The sequence below is a fragment of the Clarias gariepinus genome, chromosome 8 (assembly GCF_024256425.1).
Source record: "Clarias gariepinus isolate MV-2021 ecotype Netherlands chromosome 8, CGAR_prim_01v2, whole genome shotgun sequence".
Classification (NCBI taxonomy): domain Eukaryota; kingdom Metazoa; phylum Chordata; class Actinopteri; order Siluriformes; family Clariidae; genus Clarias; species Clarias gariepinus.
In genome coordinates, this window is record NC_071107.1 from 15,777,778 (window position 1) to 15,797,582 (window position 19,805).

The 19,805-nt window shown below is 37.5% G+C and overlaps 1 protein-coding gene across 1 annotated transcript in view; it reads left to right on the forward strand.

Moving 5' to 3' along the window:
• Window positions 1-19,805, forward strand: part of rin2a (Ras and Rab interactor 2a) — a 40,160-nt gene that overhangs the window by 7,438 nt on the left and 12,917 nt on the right. The window contains exons 2-7 of the mRNA XM_053501865.1: window positions 9,788-9,889; window positions 13,143-13,231; window positions 14,900-15,098; window positions 15,967-16,081; window positions 18,441-18,513; window positions 19,501-19,592. Coding sequence (XP_053357840.1) covers window positions 9,830-9,889; window positions 13,143-13,231; window positions 14,900-15,098; window positions 15,967-16,081; window positions 18,441-18,513; window positions 19,501-19,592 — 628 coding nt within the window. The 5' untranslated portion in view covers window positions 9,788-9,829. The remainder of the gene's footprint in view (window positions 1-9,787; window positions 9,890-13,142; window positions 13,232-14,899; window positions 15,099-15,966; window positions 16,082-18,440; window positions 18,514-19,500; window positions 19,593-19,805) is intronic.

Here is a 19,805-nt window from a genome sequence, read left to right on the forward strand (position 1 = left end):
ATCTGTGCCTTATAACCACTTTCCTCTTCCACTGCGCTGCACCTACGTTATTCACATGAAGGCCTGACCAAAATCAGAATAAGGTTTATTTACAGAAGTATGAACTTCCTCATTGTGATCTCTCTCTTTGTATTATTATTTGTATGTACGTGGGTGTTCTCTTTGGTGTATGCTGCTTTGTGTGTATTTCCCAGACTATATGTGTGTGCGTATCCAGGCTCGCCGTGGCTTCCTATGAGCATTAACTCTCTCATGTTATTGGCTTTGATGTGAGGATGTTTCTTAAATCTCAAAGACAGAGCAAGAACACTCAAGCTTAGTAAACTGACTTAGTTTCCTGTAATAGGCATTTAACACTAGCTTAATGACTTCTATCAACAGGTAATTTCTATACAGGTGAACTTGTTTGGTGACTACTGAGTGGGTGAATGTTAGCATTTAGTTTAAATGTAAAACAACTCCATAATATAACTAAGATTTGAAATTAGTTAAGAAGAATATTGTGTCTGGATAAGACTGTTCTGTAATGACAAGGGCTCACATAATCTGAGATGTTTACATTTTAGTCATAGTACACAATGCTAGTTTTCTCAAATCTTTCTGTTAAAGATGTTATGGCATACACACACAAACACGCTAACATACACACACACACACACACACACACCATGTGATCATGAATGGTGTATATTCAGTGGAGTTTTTAAAGGGCTATTTTAAATGCAGTTTTCCTTCTCTAAGGAAATTTCTACTTTTCATTCTGTGTTGTGAATTTGCAGTTGACCACATGTTTTTTTTTCTCTTACTATAAGACCATGTATATAAATAAAAGAGGTTTTGTGTACACATTGGTCAAAACTTGCTCTTTTAGACTCCGTCCACACGAAGCCGGTGCATTCCCTATCCAATAATTTTTTATCTGCGTACACACGAAACCACTGAAAACGGTGTAGTATATATGCCAGACCAGTATGGGGCGCTGTAATTCTGCCATAGAGATACACTATACACGGAGAAGAAGACTTTGAGCATGCGCATAACCTTGCGAGCTGTATACGAACCAAGATGGTGTTGTCCATTATCGCTTGTTGCTCATAACAGTTGCATAGAAACAATAGATTTTGCTGTAATAAAGCTAGTAGGCTTTGTAGCAACACAAACACAATCACATAGTCCGCCATTATTGTTTTTGCTGTTACGTGTGACTCAGCCGACACGTGATCTGATGACATTATCGTTTCACAAAATATACGGATTGGCCGTACACACGAAGACGCAAGGGTGTCTTTTCAGATTTACCCACTTTGGGATCCGGTTTCAAAAAATAGCGATTTCAGTCTCCTAAAACGCCGGATCCGTGCGGAAGAAACGCCAATACGCTAAAAAATGTATACGTATACAGCGAAACGCATGTGGACAGGCCCTTAGTGAGATCTTTAATATTTCATACATTGGAGGGCCAAAAACCAGTTGCAGAACTTTTTTTGTATGTCTGTCTGTCTAGCAGATTTTGTCAAAGCATCACGCAAAACTGACATCTATATAAATAAGAAAAAGATTTTGTTTATACATTGGTCAGAACTCGCTTTTTTAAAGATATCGTTACATTTTATCTATTGGAGGACCAGTCTCAGAAAAGTTTCTGTCCAGAGCCAATTAACGCAATAGTTTACAGAGTATACACAGGGTATGCAGAAGGCACAGGAACGACAATGCCACCACACAGCATGGCTTACTCCAAAAAATGGGACGTATACTATGAAAATTTAACCTTGCCCCATAATTTAAAGGGGTCATACAGGCCTACATGCACTTTTTTAAGCTGTTTGGACTGAACTGTGTGTTAGGAGAGTGCGTACACAACCACTCTACGATGATAAAGAGCCGCCCAGTGGTTTTCTTTTCATTTATTACAATAACATGCCTCTTCTGAAATCAGGCCAATCGCAAATGCCTGTCGATGTGACGCCACACCACAAGAGGCCGCTACTACACTAGTTGATTGACACTGGTGTTTTAGCAAAGACCCGCCCCGAGTGAGAAGAAGCTGTCGGCCATTGTTTTTCGCCGCTGAAGCAAAATGGCGCCTAAGCGAGTGTTGTGTATCAGCGAACACAGCAGTCGTCATTCACTACCTAGGGTTAGTGACCTAGGGTACCTACCTAGGGTTAAGTATCTGAGCCACTCAGGACGCAGTGGCTGAATTTAGTTTTTGAAGCTAACGTCCCCGCCGATTTACCTAAATGCGTTCATGTTTGCGATAATCATTTTTCACCACTTTTATAAACGCGGGTCAATATAAAGCGGGTTTTACTAGGAAGCTGCTCCTAAAAAATGCATCTGTACTAACGCTTTGTGTTCCTGCTTCATCTTCACCAGGCTCGGTGAGTGTAATTCGTTTTACTATGACTCTTTGCAGATCGCCTTTTCTAATAATCACGATGAATGCGGAGTGTAAGTTAACTTATACTCTCATAGAACATGGTTATGGCTTCTTCTTTATGTACATCCGTCTCTATATAATCCCTAATCGCCCGTTTATAATAAACAATGCATTACTGTGATTGTCTAGTTGCAAACTGTGTACGTAGTCGGACAACTATATTATGCTTACCTTTGTTACGTTAGATGGTTTATAACGATGTCTGTCGAAGATTAAGAAGTCATGTAAACACATCAGTAAACACATCGCGTCCGTATCTCTCTCAGTAAGCTTCTCCGCTTTATGTTGTTGTTGCTCGCGGCAGTGCAACAGCCCGTTAATTCATGCCCATGCAGTGATGAGAAAGACAAATCGAGTCGATGCATGTCCATTCTTTTAATTTCTGCGTTGTTAGGCGATATTACAAACTTCCGCGTAGGTTCCGTACTTAAATCAAACCAAAAACGACTGAAGAAAACAGGCTCAGGCTCCATATTTCAGCGTTTTTCCAGTTTGGACTGCATTACCCACAAAGCACTGCGTTGTGGGCAATGCTTTGTGGGTAATGCAGTCCAAAGCATTGCCCGCACTGGACTACACTTCCGTGGCTATACCCCACGTGTGTTGTGAAGACACGCACTACAGAACTGGGGGGCGGGCTCAGCAGAGGTCATGAGCATTTAAATTAGCATGTACTGAAACAGGTTGCTGAGAACAGAGCTAGTTTTTACCAGGTAAAAGTAGTGTTTTTTTTACACAATCCTTTTGAATTTTTAATTAACGTATAATACAAACTTTTCATTAGGACCCTAAAGATCATATTAACATTTAATGAAAAATGGGATGTGTAGGACCATTAAATCAAAATATTGAGTAGAAGGAAAGTTATAAGCAGTTATGTGTTAGATGCTGATCAGCTTATTTTTAGCTTTAACCTTTTAACTGTTTCTGCAAACTTATCAACGATGGGTACTAACTAACACTAGTGAACTTTGAAGAAGATGCCACCTTAAATTCCTTGAACTGCCCAAGGATTGCCAGGGTTTGATTTCAACCTGTAAAGCACATCAGCAGGAGAGGGTTTTTTTCCCCATTAATTAAAACAAGAAGTCTAGCTGTTGCCCCACTGCTGTTTAGAGACTAGTTTATTACCAATGTACCAATGGTGACCCCTCCCCACTACCCCCCCCCCCCCTTTTTTTTTGCTTTGGCATTTTGTGCCTTTAATCTGTCAGCCTAGGGATCAGTGCGGGACACACCTATTTATTTTTGCTTGCTTTCACAAACATGCGTGCCAGCAGTGGAGAATATTTTCTCTGGCTTATTGCATACCAGTCCAATCAGCTTTGAATTGCCTTCCAGTCCTCAGCTGCAATTTAAATGAGTTATAACAATAATGACAAACAGGGATTTTTTTTTTCTTTAACAGAGCATTTTCTTAGACTCAGCTGTGTAATTTTTCAGAAAAACTGCAGCATGCACACATGAGCCTCAATGTGTAATAGATGGAGCGAATAAGAAGGGTTTTAACATGTAACAAACATTTAACAAACATTTGCTTTTTGCCCTGCTTTCCCAGTTTCTATTCAGACCTCAGTAGTGCTGCTGGGGAAACAGCCATGGCCCTCATTGATTCCTCTGCACCTGCCGTGGGTGTGTGGGTGTGTGTGTTTTGTGCGAGTGTTTCTGAAGACAGAGCTACTCTGTGATTTGCGGCTCAGATGTGTCTTTGTGTTGCAGGACAGAGCCTGCCATTGGCATGCACACAATCTCACACTCTTACACTTATGGATGCCATGCAGTCTTTATCTCTATTGTTCATGCCATGTAGGATTGCCCAAGACAGCAAAGAGGAAACTAACAGTTTGTTTGCTGAGAATAATGTTAATTATATCACAGGTCTGTTGAATTCTTGGTCAAAAGGCCTTGGTTAATTTTCTATGATAGAAAAGAACAAAGTACAGTGCTGGCTGAAATTCAAATTTAAAGTTTTATTTGAATGAGTTTATTTTAAAAGCTTCTGAAAAATAATAGTCTACATTATATTTGTCGCATAGAGTACCTTACTGTTTACTAATCTCAGTGGGTTTGATCGTCCATCAAGCATTTGAAGTGTCATGTTAATAATAATAATAATAATAATAATAATCTATACATATAATAAAACTGCAAAGTTGGTGTGTCTGTACATTTAAGATTTTTGCGGGAAAAATTTTTTTTGCGGGGGATGTAAGATGAGTAATAGAACCCATCAAGATAGATTTTTTAAAATCTGCCCATAGGAAGATATGCTATTTTGTAATTTAAATGGAAAATGTCCTTATCAGTAAAAAACTGACCTTGATAATGTCATTAGATCTCAAAATTCAACAGATGGCGCTGTAGATTTTTTAACATGCGCCTATGTTGCCAGCTTAATAGCATAATCCTGTTGCCAGTAAGGAAACAGGAAAGCTTTTGTGACGTTAAAGCAGATGCAGTCAATGTTTATACATATAATAAACTGTTAAGTAGGTGTATCTGTACATTTAAGATATTTACGAATAAAAAATATTTGAGAAGGCCATAAGATAATATAGTAAGAGTAATAGAACACATCAGGATGGTTTTTGAAATTTTTGTCTGTTTGTTTGTTTTTTGTTTGTACATGCATGACATAAAAATTACTGAATAAATTTTAATAGGGTTGTCACAGGTGTATTTGGCTGAGCATGAGATAAAATATACAGTGGTGTGAAAAACTATTTGCCCCCTTTCTGATTTTTTATTATTTTGCATGTTTCTGATCATCAAACACATTTAACTATTAGTCAAAGATAACACAAGTAAACACGAAATGCAGTTTTTAAATGATGGGTTTTATTATTTAGGGAGAAAAAAAATCCAAACCTACATGGCCCTGTGTGAAAAAGTAATTGCCCCCTGAACCTAATAACTGGTTGGGCCACCCTTAGCAGCAATAACTGCAATCAAGCGTTTGCGATAACTTGCAACGAGTCTTTTACAGCGCTCTGAAGGAATTTTGGCCCACTCATCTTTGCAGAATTGTTGTAATTCAGCTTTATTTGAGGGTTTTCTAGCATGAACCGCCTTTTTAAGGTCATGCCACAACATCTCAATAGGATTCAGGTCAGGACTTTGACTAGGCCACTCCAAAGTCTTCATATTTTTTCCTTCAGCCATTCAGAGGTGGATTTGCTGGTGTGTTTTGGGTCATTGTCCTGCTGCAGCACCCAAGATCGCTTCAGCTTGACTTGACGAACAGATGGCCGGACATTCTCCTTCTGGATTTTTTGGTAGACAGTAGAATTCAAGGTTCCATCTATCACAGCAAGCCTTCCAGGTCCTGAAGCAGCAAAACAACCCCAGACCATCACACTACCACCACCATATTTTACTGTTGGTATGATGTTCTTTTTCTGAAATGCTGTGTTACTTTTACGCCAGATGTAACGGGACACCTTCCAAAAAGTTAAACTTTTGTCTCGTCGGTCCACAAGGTATTTTCCCAAAAGTCTTGGCAATCATTGAGATGTTTTTTTAGCAAAATTGAGACGAGCCTTAATGTTCTTTTTGCTTAAAAGTGGTTTGCGCCTCGGAAATCTGCCATGCAGGCCGTTTTTGCCCAGTCTCTTTCTTATGGTGGAGTCGTGAGCACTGACCTTAATTGAGGCAAGTGAGGCCTGCAGTTCTTTAGATGTTGTCCTGGGGTCTTTTGTGGCCTCTCGGATGAGTTGTCTCTGCGCTCTTGGGGTAATTTTGGTCGGCCGGCCACTCCTGGGAAGGATCACCACTGTTCCATGGTTTTGCCATTTGTGGATAATGGCTCTCACTGTGGTTCGCTGGAGTCCCAAAGCTTTAGAAATGGCTTTATGACCTTTACCAGAATGATAGATCTCAATTAATTTTGTTCTCATTTGTTCCTGAATTTCTTTGGATCTTGGCAGGTGTCTAGCTTTTGAGGTGCTTTTGGTCTACTTCTCTGTGTCAGAAACAGGTGTGGCCGTAATCAGGCCTGAGGGTGACTACAGAAATTAACCTCAGGTGTGATAAACCACAGTTAAGTTATTTTTTAACAAGGGGGGCAATCACTTTTTCACACAGGGCCATGTAGATTTGGAGTTTTTTTTTCTCCCTTAATAACGTAAACCTTCATTTAAAAATCACGTTTTGTGTTCAATTATGTTATCTTTGACTAATAGTTAACGGTTTTTGATGAGCAGAAACATTTAAGTGTGACAAACATGCAAAAGAATAGGAAATCAGGAAGGGGGCAAATAGTTTTTCACACCACTGTATGCTTTGTTTCAGCGTAATCGGGCCACGGTAAAAGAAGATATGCTAATATGAATTTTAAACAGAAAACATGCATATGAGTTTGCTAATTAATTCCACATAAACAAAGTGACAGGCACATCTAGTTATAATAATAACAATAATCATTTTAAAATATATAATTTTGGTTTTAATACTTAGCATCTCTGTAATCTTAATCAATTTTGCCATTTTTAAAGGATTATCTTTAAAGGTTAAGCTTGTATAATTGTAGATATTGTGAATTTGTATGTGTTCTTTTGTAAGTTATTTATTTATTATGATAATAAGTTGTATTGTTATGCTGGCCTAGAGCTCAGTTAAGCTCATTTTTTCACTTTTGGCACTGTTATCACTAAGTGTTAACGCTAAAAGCACAGTGCAGCTGGCTAATTAACCCTGCTCCATGAAGAGCTATTGTTTAACTGTAGTTCATCAAAGAGATGCGGATTTGACCTCCGTAAATCAGAGGAAAAATAAAATACAATAAAAACAAGAGTTATTGAGCACAAGTAAAAATTTCCAGGCCATGCCACTTGTGTGAGATGAAACATCAGTAATTGGAAATTGAGCACCTGTTACCTGTTTTTTGTTTTGTTTTTTCGATTGGAGCACTAATGGGCTGTTATCCCTGTGATTTTTTTTATTGGTGTTGGAAACTTATATTTTAAAAAAAGTAGTTTTTTTTTTATTTTTAACATTTTTGGTTTTATATTTTTATTTTTTTCAAAAACAAATGAATAAATGACTAATTAAAACCATCAAGAATTAAATTTTTGACAGCTTGGTGTGTTCTCACCAGCTGTTGAGTAGTATGGGAAAAGGACTATTTTCCAACATGGGTTACATTGTGAGCTTTCTCTGTCTAATTAACTTTAAAAAATAGAGGCTATCGGGAGGCCAATTGTTTAAAGTGCCATAAAGTAATTGATAGCAGGAAATACATATTTTTAATAGACATTTCACAACAGTAACTATACAGTTAACTGTAACTATACTGTAAATAGAATAGTACAATGTGTCATTTATTTAGAAATTAAGATAAATATTCTGCTGTGGTGTAAAAGGTATAAAATACTTTAAAATCTGTTGTCATTGGTAAATAATAAACTTCTCTTTGTGTTCGGCCAGTCCAAACACCTTTTCTTTTTATTCCTATGTGTCTGTTTAGATATGAGATGTCTTGACGTTTCTAGTCCCCAATAGAAACAAAGTAATGACTTTCCCCATGTTTATTCTGCCTGCCAGTTAAGAGACCTTCCTGTTTACCTAACACTGAGGGAGGGGTTTTGTGTGCGTGTGCATGCGTGTTTGTGTGTCAGAGAACAAGTGGATTCAATCCAGAATAAACAATGCCTTTTCTTCACTGGTTAGATTTTGTGCTGTTAAATATTCTTGTGTGTAGATGTCTTACGGAAGAGGTGCTGACTTGCATATTAAGAAAGAGATTTAACATATTACACACTGTGTATTTATCAGCAGGGGGTCAATGCTTTCCAGGAAATGTCTCTAGGACAGGCAGATCCCTGCTTTCCACCCTACAAGCTGCAGTAATTTCCTGAGCCATGCACCACAATATTGAAAAGCAAGTTTCTGTTTTTGCTGGCTTTTGTAGAACACATAAGACAACAGGCAGCACGGTGAGTCTTTGGTTCCAACACGGCATCATACTGGATAATTAACTGTGGTCTGGACAGGAAAGCATGCAGGGGATTTTGGAGGAAAAGATGTGATAATTTGCGCAACAGAAAAAAAGATAGAAGGGTTGAAAGATGGTGCGATAGATTCATCAAGAAGACCTTTTTTTTCCTTTGAGTCTCCCAAGTTGAAAATGACTTTTTACCCAGCGTAATGGCCCAAACAACATCCCCAGGAACCACACTTCAATAACAATGTACTACCTCAACGAAAGGGCACATGTCGTTTAAAGGCGTACAAGAAAAAAACTAGAATGTGATGTTTTTTTTTGTTGTTGTTGACAATAACATTGAAAATGAATGTAAGAATTACAGAGGTGGGTGGTGTGACTTGTGCTGGAGGAACGCAGGAGGTTTCTGTGCACAGCTGTGCTAGATCAAAGTCTCCTGAGTGTCAGGATGTTCGGCATCTGGAAGTTGGTCAGAAGTGGCTTTATTTCTTGCTTTTGAGAATTATATATAGCGGGCGAGCAAGGCTGATTCATCATTAACAAAGCCCACTTGGATTTTAAGAGGTTCAAAGGAGTTGCAGACTCTTGGAGTCTATTTCTGGGTCATTTAATGATGCTGGAGCAGAAATATAAAGCACAATTCTTTCAAATGCATGTTCTTTTATTCATCCAATGGCAGGTGTTTAGAGAAAATATTTTTTTTTTTTTTTTTTTTGCAACAAGCACAGGAAGCAGTATAAACCTTATTTTGGATATTTAGACATTTGCGCTTTGTGATGTCATCATGTCTGTACTGCCTAATTGCAGGTGGCCAACTGGTTAAATAAAGTTGTACATTCATAGGTTACTCACTGTCTCATTTTGCTAGCCACAGGATTAACCAGTTTTGAGCACTTCTCTATGTGTCCATCTTCACCATTTACATTGTATGACTTACTGCTTGTAGTCAGACTATTAACATTCCTGGCTTCATTCTATTTTAGGCTTTTTACAAAGCAATACACAAGTACAACTATGCACTAGCACAAATAGCCTTTTGGTTCTGCTTTGTTGATTTCTTCCTGTCTATTAGAAGGTAAACTGACTCTGGAAGATGACTCAGAATGCATTACAAAAAAACTTCAACTCTTGAGGCACTATTTACAGGAAGTGGGGAACTGTAGGTGTTGAAGTGTGTGTGTGTGTGTGTGTGGGGATGGATTTAATTTCGCATACATTCCATGCCAAAGAAAAATGAAGATGAGAGTGAAGAGGACTCTATAGAAGTCATATTTGCTCAGGAGCATGAGAGCAGAGGGAGCACAGCCTTCTGTTGGGGCTCCATCTGATCTTCAGATCTCTGACCTGCCTTCTTGGAATGAGCTGGAATTTCCTCAGATAAACGGTGTGTTTATGCTTCACAGAGCCCTGGCAGCAGCACACAGCAGAGCAGGCAGAACGCCAGCATGGCCGCAGACGCATTGGTGAAGCCCTGCCAGATGGACCGAAGTGGCAGCTTCTTTAAGGTACCAGTTTCAGTATATAGTGTTCAGTTTTCTTATAACCTGTGAAATTCTTTTGGACATTTTAGGAGTTAAATTGATCGTATTCTTCTGGTAATTATACAAACAGACTCTACAAAGAGCAATGTGCTTTGTAGTTGGAAGTGCTTCATGGTTTGAAGCAGTCTGTTTAGTCTGCTGTTTGTGCTCTGCCTCCATGCTGGGGCTAAATCCAGAGAGAATCTTAAAACTCTGAGAACCAGATGCTCCAGAGCCTGCTCTGTCATTTCTTTCTGTATTAATATATTTACTTATATCAAAAAGGTTTATTTAATAAACTGTGTTTAAAAAATGAAATTATCTCATTTGAGTGAGTGCTTGTCTACAGCCGGGTGGATCCAAACCCTGACAGGTTATGTTATTATTTCAATGTGTTTTTCTTTAATAGCTCAATTACACTCCATTCCACATGGTTTATAGATTTTGAAGTTGTCTTATTTTAGAGCTGAACAGAAATACACACTGCTTATGGCTCACTTAGATTTTGGTGTAAACCTCTGGAATGTTATTTTACCCAACGGGAGTACTCCAGCCTCACATGTCCAGTACTTTCATTCATTTATTTATTTATTTATTTATTTATTTATTTTAAGCATATGGTTCAAAGTGTATTTTTTGTAAGGACTGTGTTTTCATTATTTGGGTATTTCAAGGCCAGATTTACAAAATCCTTCTGGTCAGGCTTATTTTATTTTATACCAGTCCAGTGACGTAATCACTGTTTTATGAAGGAAGTTCAACTCACTGACTTAATTCTCTGGCTTTGATTCAGTTGAAGGTTTTGCCATAGCCCAAGTCCTGAATAAATCAGTCATGTGCACTCATAAAGATTTTCTCTGATTACAGTAGATTTTAGTGTGTTAGTTTTGTGGACATAAATGAACAGCAGTTTCCCAATGTTATTTACCAAAAACATTACGTATTTTCTACCGGAGAGTTTTTCTACCATTAGTTGTAAGTTTGTTCTGTTTAGACTTTCTGATTGTCCGCTCGAAGTTAAGAATATGTCCAGGTATATTTAATTTCATAGGTTCTTGGCTGCTGTTTTGGATGCCCACATAGCGCCTGATTACATCATGGAGCTCATTACGGAGAGAGTTACTGAGAGTTGTTTAGAAGAGTGTTTTGACCTTTTGAAAAGGCAGTACTGCCAGCTTGCCAACCTTACAGGCATCATTCTTTCCTTTTAAATCTCCATAGCACAGGCAAAAATATACTGAAGGTTTTTCTTTCAGGTTAATCTGTGGTAAATACAAAATCCTGGAATCATGGAGGCTGCCTAGCAGTTTTCATGTGGATGTTTTATTCATTTAATGTCTTGGAGTCATCATCTTATCCCTGTCCTGTCTTTTTCATTATTTAAAGTCTGTCTATTATATTTTTTTGTAAATGATACTGTTCTCTTTCATTGCTGCCTCGAGGAATGTGCTGCATTTAGTTTTAAATCTGTCATAAAGGGTTTTTTTTCTCAATTTCTTCTCAATCATCTTTACTTCTTAGTTTCTATTCTACATAGAAGCCGGTTCTTTGCCAGGAACTGCTACGCAACCATTTTTTCCTTACATTATGAAACACTGTGTACCTTCAAGCCCTCACAAGTTTCCTCTAGCTCTGTAGTTTTTGTTTGTTTGTTTTAAAGAAATGCTTAATTACATATATTGTAGTGAAGTTTTTTTTCCTACAAGGTTGTGGTTGTCGTTTTTTTGGCTGTGAGCTGCATTTAGTGCACAAGAGACTGGGGTGTAATTGTGGTTTGCTGACTATGGTTGTGGGGCAAGACAAGTATCTACAGAGCAGAGTATTACTGTCTCAAAGAAAAAAATCTAAAATGGGGGGGGAAAAGTCTAAAATACAAGGAAAAATGTAGTTACTGTTCCATAGGTTTAACAAATAATTTAAATGTCTAGTTCTAAAATATTTAAGTGTAACAGTGATTTAGCCTGTGTTATCAGAAACTGGACTACTGCCAGACGTGGATCTAGAAGGAGTGATGAAACACTGCCCCCTGTTAGTATCAAACAAAAGTGCAGTTTTAGCACGATCGGAAATGTCCACAAAGTCACTCTAAATGGTTTCAGCATGAAAACATAGTTCTAAACCTAATGGAATAAAAAAAATAAAAAAAAAAGATTTCACATTCCATGGTGAGCATAACAAAGTACAGCCTAAACCTAAGCTCTTTAAAAACTTCGCCTAAGTTGGGCCCAAATTCCTGTCCAGAATTTTTTCTGGCTACTAAAAGACCCTTAAGACACCTAGAGATCCATAAGTTACCTACAGTAAATGTTACTTGGCCTTTTAAAGATAGGACAATAGTAGAAAAAAAATTTTTTTTTTCAACGACTCTGAAAGCAATAAATCACACTGCAAAGTGGAATGATGCTAAGAAAAAGATAAACATAAGGTTTTTGGATAGATTTTAGTGGTTTTGTTTACATCCTTATCCACTAATAACCAGAATATGCTACTAATCTTGGTTTTTAATTCATTTTAACTAGGGACATAGACCATTAGAGCAGGAATTACAACTATATTATTTGGTATAAAACAGCAAACAGCAGAGTACATCATTTACTCATAAAATACTTATGATGATAGATGGCTGTTAGAGTCCATCATTGTCACTTTCTACATTGAATATGTCAAGCTAGAAAGTGGAAAAAATTAAATGCTTAAACTTTCCACTTAAATACAGTCTTACTCCACTCTAATCGTTTAGTCAAAACATACGACGCACGACTCATTCTGTTGATTAGGACCTCATCTACATCCGCATCCCAAAATTTCTCAATTTCAAGCTACACTTACGTTATCAATTTGACGGTAACTTGAGTGAACTAAACTCTCAGTTCTCCTTTGTTGTGTGATCAGAAAGCACCATGGCACAACTCTTCACCCAGTTCCCTGACTTTCGATATGTGCCATTCAGTTTCTTGAATGAGATTTTTGTCAGTTGTAATAAAATGTTTACGTGATTACGTGAAAATGTGATTTCAGATTTATTTAGTGTACCGTGGGTTTTGCTCTTCTCCCATATGTTCTGTTTTCTCTGAATCTGGGTTCAATGTGTATAAACGGGAAGTAGCTCTGGATTGGGTTTGGGGGAGCAATGACTCATGTCTGAATCTGCAAAAATAATTTTCTGGCATGCACACACAAGTGCACAAGAGCATGTTACAGTTCTTTAACACTGCTGTGTTTGTCTAACTCTCTTTAGCTGATAGACACATTTTCCACTGAGATCTCAGAACTGAAGCAGGAGATGGTTCAAACAGCTAGAGAGCCAGACACAAAGCTCTTACAAGGGTGAGTCCTCTTGCTCTCTTGTCGTATCTCCTTCTCACACACTTTCTCTTGCTCTAAGTTAATAGGTGTATTTAGTCTCACTAAATACAGAAACACTCTTTTGTTCCACTATGTACCATGTACTATGTACCTACTGTATATGGTTGAAATGACAAAAAAAAAAACCTTAGATGTTGACTTCACTTTCGCATTCTCCTGATTGTTCACACGCTCACTTCTTTAACTTTGCCACTGTCTTTGATTAGATTTTTTTTATATATATAAATTTTAGCAGGGTAACAATTTGTAATCTAGAGTATGGTGAGGATGACTCTTACATGTTTAATATAAGAACAAATACATAACAGTGGCATGTTTGGCCAACAAGACTAAGTATTGAATCTGTTGTCTCTTTGAGGAGTGCATGTGTTTTAATGTTTTAGCAATATCTGACAGATTTTGACTTTGTGTGGACAAGTCTGATCCCTATGAAGACAGCAAAATTGTAAAACTAAGTTAACAACCTAATAGAGCCAAAATGTGTGTATTTGGTTACTGATATTAACATTATTACATGTAGACAAATGTTCATTTATGTAAATGCCTTATGATATTATGAGTGTTATAATGTATTGTTTAAGTGCAAAGGTTATTATTATACAGCTATTTCCTAAAGATTGTTATTGTGATGCAGTTGTCCACTAGGGGGTGCATTTTGCTTTATAAGCGTCTCTTGAGTTAGTGCCAAAAGGATTTTTCCCTCCTACCCTCTTAAACTTTTAACTCTGGATAAAAGTACATAGTGATTTATATTCATACTGCTATGGATTTATACATTTTAGCAGTAATAGACAAATATATTCATATAGTAAATAAAATATAGTCATATGTTTACTTGCTTTGTTGCATTTGACTTGTGACTAGATTTATATTAATAATAATCATCATCATTATAAAGTAGTAATAATAATAATAATAATAACAATAATAATAATATTAAAAGGCTCAGTGTCTTATGGCAGAGCAGCAACAAAGATTTGATATGTACTGTACATACCAGAAGAGGTTAATCTGGGCTAACAATGTTCAGTCATACTACTCAAGCACTTCTGCACAACACATTTTAGTGTTTCTTTTTTGTAGCTCATCTATTTTTAACAAATTAATATATTAAGGCGGCACAATGACATAGTTGTTGGCACTGTCACCTTGCACCTCCAAGGTGGAGTTTCGATTCCCACCTCGGGTCTGTGTGCATGCAGTTTGCATGTTCTCCCATGCTTGGTGGAGGTTTCCTCAGTCCAAAGTCATGCAGACTAGGCTAATTGATGTTCCCAAATTGCCCACAGTGTGTGAATGAGAAAGCAAGTGTGTGTGTATGTGGCCTGGAATGGATTGGCACCCTGTCCATGGTGTACCCTGGCTGCTGTGCTGTAAGTTTCCTGGAATAAGCTCCATGCCCCTCATGACCCTGTACACAGGATGAAGCAGTATAGACGATGAGTGAGTGAATGAGTAGAGAAAACATTAACATACACAGGAGTGCTTCAGGACCAAGATTGGGAAGTACTGTTCAAAAGCTCATGTAAAGTCACATAGTTATTGAAGTTATTTAATCATGGAAAGTGTTTAGCCCTTGATGAATTTAAATATTTCCATTAAAAGCCATTAACTTTTTTCTCTCTGTAGACTGGAGGGGGAGGTAAGTGGCCTGTTCCTGCAGTCACCGGTCTGCACTGGTGCGGCAGGGGTCCGGGACTCTGGCTATGACTCTCTACGCCGGCGTATGAGCGTGCTGGAGAGACTGACACACACACACCCAGTCTGGCTTGTACTTACACTCAGTGATGAAGAAGCACAATGCATCCTGCAGCCTCAACCACCAGGGGTAAATATGCTGTAATACAAATACATACACACATCGTAGTTTGTTTAAAAATTGCATTAATGTAGTGAAAATGTTTATGACATTTAATGCTTCAATTAAGTTTCGTTAATATTGCTTTACAGTATATTAGACTGGATATCCTTGTAAGCATTTATAGCACTTTACCAGTAACACTTTTGTGTATTATTATAATATTATTGTTAACCCATAGCAGGACTTAGGACTTAGGATTATTCTTAATAAGTTATCTCTAGGCATGTGGAAGTGTACACATGCATACAGTCTTTAATATTTATTTTAGTTCTGCCTTATTAAACATACATATAACATCAGATGTAAACATATTAACGTAAAATGTTTTGTATTTGCAAGTTTGCTAAATTTTTTTTACTTGGCATTCTTGGTAACCCAATAAGCCATCCAAACTTGTTGAAGTTCAGAGATATCTGCTTTTCATATTTATGGTTTATGAGCGAGATCATTTCTAAAGAGTGTGATGTAATGTCATTCTGTGCGAAACTATTAGAAATTTAGTTGACTTAGCATTATTCTGTCAAAATACACTAGGCTTCAGAAAATTCCAGACTCCTGATACAGGGGTAAAAATGGCTTTTGTAAACTGAAATGAATTAAAAGTCATGTCGGTTTGACGTCAGATTTTAGTTTTAAATAGCATAATGAACAAGTTTTATGGTAACTGCTGAGTTTGCTCGCTGAGACAGAGCTAGGCTCATGACATTGGATTGCACAACCTGACCTAAATGACATTTGAAATCTTAATCACACATACAGTGCCACAGCACAGTTGAACACTATTGTAATATTTATCTTTTATTTCTTGTCCTGTTTCTGTGTGTATGTGCTGTAGACATTTTTGGTAAGAAGGTCGTCTAAGCTTCAGAAAAAGGTTATTTCCCTGCGTATGGACACAGACAGTGCTCCAGTGACTGTCAGGGACTTCCCAGTCACAGAGAGCCAGTACAGTGAGTTCCACACAATTCCAGAGAACTTAAAACATTTCTTTTCCCTTTTTCACTTCCTTTTGCCCAACGCTTTAAAGAAATAACCTTTTCACCTGTCTGCTTTTGTCATTTACTAATTCACTTGCTTGTTGGACATTATAGAGACTGTGTGAGAGCTAAATTTAGCTCTGTGACTTTGAGTCTGTGCCCACTTGTTTTTTTTTTCCCGATGTATTTTTTAATTAATCTAATCTGCACATTTGACTGGTTGCATTCTGCTTACAACACTGCATTTCTAAAGTTAATTATATTAAATACCCTGTACCACTGCAGCAACAATGCAAAAATTATTTAATCATCTGCTTAGAAAAACAGCAATATATATATTTAAAGTATATTTACAATCTTAAAGGGGTCATACGGGCCTACATGCACTTTTTCAAGCTGTTTGGACTGAACTGTGTGTTAGGAGAGTGCGTACACAACCACTCTACGATAATAAAGAGCCGCCCAGTGGTTTTCTTTTCATTTATTAAAATAACATGCCCCTTCAGAAATCAGGCCAATCTCAAATGCCTGTCACTGTGACGCCACACCGACAGAGGCCGCTCCTAATATAGTTGATTGACACTGGTGTTTTAGCAAAGACCCGCCCCGAGTGAGAAGAAGCTGTCAGCCATTGTTTTTCAACGCTGTAGCAAAATGTCACCTAAGCGGGTGTGGTGTACAGTTGTTGGGTGTAATAGCGAACACAGCAGTCGTCATTCACTACCGACATCTGAGCCGCTGACGATGCAGTGGCTGAATTTTGTTTTTGAAGCTAACGTCCCCGGCGATCTACCTAAATGCGTTCATGTTTGCGCTAATAATTTTTCACCAGACTGCTTTATAAACACGGGTCAATATAAAGCAGGTTTTGCTAGGAAGCAGCTTCTAAAAAATGGATCTGTACTAACGCTTCGTGTTTCTGCTTCAACTTCACCAGGCTCGGTGAGTGTAATTCGTTTTACTATGAATCTTTGCAGATCGCCTTTTCTAATAATCACGATGAATGTGGAGTGTAAGTTAACTTGCACTCTCATAGAACATGGTTATGGCTTCTTCTCTGTGTACATCCGACCCTATATAATCCCTAATCGCCTGTTTATAATAAACAATGCATTAAGGTGATTGTCTAGTTGCAAACTGTGTACGTAGTCGGAAAACTATATTATGCTTACCTTTGTAACGTTAGATGGTTTATAACGGTGTCTGTCAATGATTAAGAAATCATGTAAACACATCAGTAAACACATCGCGTTCGTATCTCTTTCAGTATGCTACTTACCCTGTTTTAGCTTCTCCGTTTTTTTGTTGTTGTTGCTCGCGGCAGCGTAACACCCCGTTAATTCATGCCCATGCAGTGATGAGAAAGACAAACGGGTCGATGCATGTCCATTCTTTTAATTTCTGCGTTGTCAGGCGATATTACAAACTTCCGGGCGGGGTCCGTACTTAAATCAAACCAAAAACTACTTAAGAAAACAGGCTCAGGCTCTTTATTCCATCTTATCTCGCGTTTTTGCACTTTGGACTGCATTACCCAGAAAGCATTGTGCTTTGTGGGTAATGCAGTCCAAAGCATTGCCCGCAGTGGACTACACTCCCGTGGCTATACCCCACGTGTGTTGTGAAGACACGCCCCCACATAACTGGGGGGCGGGCTCAGCAGAGATCATAAGCATTTAAAGGAGCATGTACTGAAACAGGTTGCTGAGAACAGAGCTTGTTTTTACCAGGTCAAAGAATGTTTTTTTTACACAACCATTGAGAATTTAAATTAAAGTATATTACAAACTTTTTATTAGGTATAAGAATCATATTCACATTTAATGAAAAATGTGGCTGGATGACCCCTTTAAATATAATATATTATTTTCTGCAAATATTTTGCACATTACTTGTTAAGGGATAATAATTCTTTAACAAAACTCTTTTAAAGAGACTCTTTTAAACTCTTCTAATAAGATGTTTCTTATTATAGACGTTTCTAATAAAAAAAATATTTTAAAACACTTGCCTTTGTCACTGATAAAAAAATTATCATGTTCAGTCTTCTGGTCTTAAATTTCTAGCCTGTTTGTTGACAATTGTTAGGTTTTATTAAGATGAACAACAAGCATAATGAAATTTCCACAATAACTGGCTGCCAGTTAGCACATCTGTTTTACATTAACCCAGAATTGTTTCTCTCCGTCTTCCCATATTCCTCCAACAGTGGGAGGTACTTATGCATACGTGGACTTTCACAGTGGAGCAAACAAAAATATTTCCAGCTTCGCTGTGCATTACTACTGCTAGTGGTGTTAAATTATTGTGTGTTTATATGTGTGTGTTTCAGCCTTCTCTTTGGAGGGATCAGGGATCAGCTTTGCTGATCTCTTTCGACTGGTGGCTTTTTGCTGCATAAGTAGGTAAGAGGATCTGCAGCGCTGTAAATCTGCATTCTGAAATCTTGTAAATTCTGTGTGAGTGTGAGTGAACAGTATAACGTATAATGCATGGTGTTTTATGGAAAAAAGTTTTTTGCCAACTAATGTGCATGTTCCCACTAATTTGGTCTGACTATTTTATGTTGTTTGTTTTATTTTGCATTTAATGATTGTATTTGTTCATAATACCAGTACTCAAGATATGGTCTTTTAAATTTAACTGAAATTCTTTTTACTTTTATTTTTTATATTTCTTGTAAAACAGGTTCTATTTGAACTTCTTTCTTTTTTTTTTTTGTAATGACTCCTCAGACCTGGGTGTCCTAGTCAGAAAGAACTTATGTGCTACAAAGTTATATTAGATCTATCCTTCTGGTCCAAATTGAACACACCATTGTTTCTTATTTGATTAAAGCCTTTGTACTAATCTGGTTTATACAACAAACTCTTTAATCTGGTGAGCCACTTCTGCTTTTATCAATTTTGTTTTTGATTTCACAGTGCCAAAATAAAAGCACTGTTAGATTAAAGCCACTGGCATTCTTCTCCCATACAGCCATCTGAAACAATAAATCCAAAAGGAAGTTAATTGCTTTACACAGTACCGGTGACTCAACTGCCAGTAAAAACATAAATCATTGAATATGTTTCCTTGTTTAATGCTGAATTGTTTGTGTTATTCTGCTTTGCACCGTGTAACCCTTATTATACTCTGTGCTGCATTTCTGCGTGGCCTCCCTGCCTTGTCGAGCCTGTCTCATTGTTCGTGCCCCACAGTAGACAAACACAAGCCTCTGTATGTCAGAGGCATTTTTACATGCTAAGATTATTACAGCTGGAACACCAAGTCTTTGTCTTTCTCTATTAAGAGCAGAGCCTCTATAAGGTTTTAAGTCATTTTATGCTTTATTAGCACACTTTGTGCTGTTTGTATACTTTGTCTTTAGTGTCTTTTGTGTTTCGTTGTAGGGATGTTCTCCCATTCACGCTGAAACTTCCAGAGGCTATCTCTGCTGCGAAGACTACTGCTGATCTAGAAGAAGTAGCCAAGTTAGGAATAGGTAAGTAGCCTTTATCCTCAACTATTAATTTTTAATTTATTATTCCAGCATTTATATTAGTCTTTCTATGACGCCTTGTGGCTCGTTTAATAAAATGTTATAGTTCTGTGACTGATTATGACAATTGTGATTGTAAGTAAACCAAAAAGATGACATTACATGTAAACTTAGCTGATGGACCTTAGAATTGATTGTCTGTGGAGGCTGAACCAT